This window comes from Galeopterus variegatus, unplaced genomic scaffold (assembly GCF_000696425.1).
Source record: "Galeopterus variegatus unplaced genomic scaffold, G_variegatus-3.0.2 Scaffold6235, whole genome shotgun sequence".
Taxonomy (NCBI): domain Eukaryota; kingdom Metazoa; phylum Chordata; class Mammalia; order Dermoptera; family Cynocephalidae; genus Galeopterus; species Galeopterus variegatus.
The window spans coordinates 78,862-82,359 of record NW_007732346.1 but is presented as its reverse complement, the minus strand read 5'-3'; the positions used below and the strand labels follow the sequence as shown (position 1 = coordinate 82,359).

At 52.2% G+C, this 3,498-nt stretch overlaps 1 protein-coding gene across 2 annotated transcripts in view; it reads right to left on the bottom strand.

Annotated features, from left to right (window-relative positions):
- FKBP8 (FK506 binding protein 8, 38kDa) overlaps positions 1-3,415 on the bottom strand; it is a 10,588-nt gene extending 7,173 nt beyond the window's left edge. For both annotated transcript variants that reach the window (XR_551842.1, XM_008590631.1), the window contains exons 1-2: positions 3,129-3,415; positions 2,184-2,490 (exon numbers count right to left, since the gene is read on the bottom strand). Coding sequence is in view for 1 of the 2 variants with exons in the window: in XM_008590631.1 (XP_008588853.1) it covers positions 2,184-2,466 (283 nt within the window). In the remaining variant the exon portion in view is untranslated. The remainder of the gene's footprint in view (positions 1-2,183; positions 2,491-3,128) is intronic.
- Positions 3,416-3,498: the final 83 nt, after the last annotated feature.

Sequence of the window (3,498 nt, the reverse complement as noted above, 5' to 3'; positions counted from 1 at the left end):
TGGCTGAGCGCGGTGTGGGCGACACCAAGCCAAGGGTTGCAATCCCCTTACCGGTCACAAAAAAAAAAAAAAAAAAAAAAAAAAACGAATCCCAGCTCTAGGATGTCTGGGCCTCAGTTTACCCAGCCATGAAATGGGGTGATTGCGGGGCCTCCTGGTAGCACCCAGTGTGTGTTAGCTTGGTTAGCAGAGTACCCAAGATGCCATAAGTACATCTCTACCAAAGTACTACGTGCGCTCAGTTTAAAAGTGAAACAAACAAAAAGTTCGACGTCAAACAGAGCCAAAGAGCTTATGAGCAAAAGCAGCCCGATACTCCTCATAATCCCCCGAAGACCACTGTCTATTCCCTCAGCCACCTTGGCTGGAGTATCTCTCTGCATCCCAAGCAATCACAGGAATGACCAAACAGCCACAGCCAATGCCATCTGAGAGCCAGGCACAAGGCTCAGTGCTCTGGTGAATGCACTCAGGGAGTCCAATAACTGTGACACCCACTGCCATCCCAGGCAACCACTGGGGCGATCAGCACCGGAGCCCACATTTGACAGAGCATGAAACAGAGGCCACAGAGAGGGCAAGCAACCTGGCCCAGGACACACAGCCCTGTGCCTTCATCCGGGCGCTCCCGAGGTGTCCACGAAACAGAGCGTTAGAGAAGCAAGGGCTAAACCTCTGGGGTATGCTGTTCTGATGTTTACCTGTGCTCTGCAATGTTATATTGATCTAGAATACTTCACTAGTCTGAGGGGAGCCTGGCCTAAAGGTTAGGAACAGTGCGTATCCATACATGCTCTAGAATATTCTAGAGTATTCCAAATTTCTGTGCTGCTCCTCAACTTGTATGTGCCCCCCAACAAGTCTGGGAACCACCAAGCTAGCAGATCCCCACGGACCCATGTCTTGAGGTTTCTGGGCACTAAGGATGGATGCACTGGAAGGGTCACAACCAGGCACTGCCTTTCATCAGGGTGGACATGGGGCAAACCACATCCCCTCTCGAAGTCTCAGTTTCTGTGTCTGGAAAATGAAAGCTCCAGTTCTGGCCTCAGAGAGTGGCTGGCACAAATGTAAACACAGAGCCAACCCAGTGTTTGCCAGGGAGCGGGCAGCTCTCACTCGTAGTATCAGTACAGAACAGCTTCCCAAACTCTGATAGAGCCAGGGAGGCTATGTGACCTTGGGCAAACACCTTTATCTCTCTGAGCCTCAGTTTCCCCATCTGTAAAATGGAGATATGGCAGAAATGACATCAGAAACTTCCTGTAAAGATAAAATAAGGTGATGCACAGGCCTGGCACAGAATCAGTGCCTATTAAGTATTACCTAGTGTTAGTTTTGGAAATAGTAACATTTTTATTAGTCATGGTGGCCATACTAGTAGTAACATTTCTGTTTTATCACTGTCAGTATTATGCAAAACTATTGTTATAGTATTACTAGTATTAGTGATACTGATAATGATATTTTACCATTATTTGTGTAGGCACTAGCAGTATTTAGCATATCAGACATCAGTACTGGAGCAGCACATCTTCCACGGAATACTAATGTCTCTCTTGTTTTCAGTTGCTGTGATAGGGTCCTTGTGTGGCTTTACCTAGTTTCTTTCTTGCAGGACTTCTCTGAGCATTTAGAATGCTAATGAATACTGTGAACCAGCCAGAGGGCTGAACAAAATAGGACATTCCCCAGATCTATTGGCCTCAAGATGAATTTTTCAGGGGAAGGGCATGTGTCAGACAAATGCAGAGAGAAGATGCAGTGGGGGTTGGGAGCTGCCAGTGCCTGGTGTGCTGGCTGTGTGGCTCTGGACAAATGACTCAGCCTCTCTGGGTCGCTGCTAGCAGCTCTGGGAAACAGGGACACAGCACGTCGTGTGTGTGCATGTGTGAATGAATGGGGTTCATAAACATGAACTATCTCGAGCAGCTGCCTGTGGCTGGAGATCACCACGGTTACCACGTTACTTCCAAACATCACAGCAGAGATGAGGAAATGAGGCTTAGGGGACAAGATGTTGCCTGTGGCTGGAGATCACCATGGTTACCACGTTACTTCCAAACATCACAGCAGAGATGAGGAAATGAGGCTTAGGGGACAAGAGGGCCTGTGCCAAGGTCACTTCCAAACCCAAGCTGTCTGGGCCCTGGGGGTCAACCCAAGCCATCCTTGCTCCTTACCCAGGATGTCCAGCCATTCTTCCGGGGCCGGGGCTGGGGTGGGCTCAGGCTCCATGGCAGCCAGGAACTCTCGGGCCAGGGCCCCGGGCTGCTCAGCCTCTTCTAGTGGGGTCTGTCCCATGTCCTCGAGGGGTGGCAGCTCACTGAGGTCATCGTCGTCCTCCTCCTCCTGCTCCTCGCCCTCCACATCCTCGACCCCATCTAGCACCTCGAAGTCCTCAAGAGGTGGGACCCCAGCAGGCGACAGGGCGGTGGGCTCAGGGGGCTCAGCACAGGATGCCATGTTGCTGGGGCGATGGGAAGTGGCCTGGGGAGGGGGACAGATGGGGATAAGAATCCCAGCCAGCCCCTCAAAGTGTCCTCTGCACATGTTCCTCACACTCCTGATCCTTTGCTGTATGACTCAGGGACACTGGGCCTCAGTTTTCTCATGTATACAGTGGGTCTAACAACCATCCAGCTTGTTGGGAGGAATTAACAACTCATGCATCAAGCTCTGGGCATCAGGCTCAAACAATGTTAGTTATTATTAGAGCTAATTATTACTTAATGTTTATAAACACCCCAGCAAGTAGGAAACATCCCCTCAACATTCTGCAGAAAAGGAAATTGAGGCCAGAGGGGCAAAGCCACTTGCCCAAGGTCACAGAGCAAGCCAAGGGCAGAAGCAGGATTTGAACCTGGGGCTCCAGACCCTGGGGCTCCAGACCCTGGGGCTGTACCTGATTAAATGCCAAGAGAGAGTGCTGGGATTTTTGGGGGGTGGTGGGGAGATGGACAGCCCTGGAAGCCTTGGGGAAGCCATTCTTAGAGCCTCTGGGCCACTTGGGGAATTGAACCTTTACTAGGCTTCTCACCTCTGGCTGTCTCTTCTCCTAAGGAGAACCCCTCCCAACAGCACCAGCCCCAACCACCCAGAAATTTCAAGCCGTCTTCTTTCCACACCTGAACCTAATGCCGCTCTTCTACCCCAACAGCAGGGACTCTGGCCCAAACCTTCCCTGGGAGCACTTCTTCCTCTATCCGGCCTCCTCCAACCCGCTCAAATGAGCCTTCTTCACAGGAACAGTGCAGACCCCCTTCCCCCGCCATTCCCCGTATCCTACAGCCTCTTCCTTGCCCGGGGTCGGTTGGGATCCCCCAGCCCTCCTCCCCAGGCCCCAAGCTTACAGAAGCAGAACCACCACTCTAACCCGAGCATCCCCTCCCCAACCCTCACCTGCCTCCTCCTTCCGGGCTCGGGCCCTCTTTTCTGAGACCCTCCTGACCTCCGCCCCCCCCAGCGCCTCCCACCAATCGGCCCCTATCCCCCACC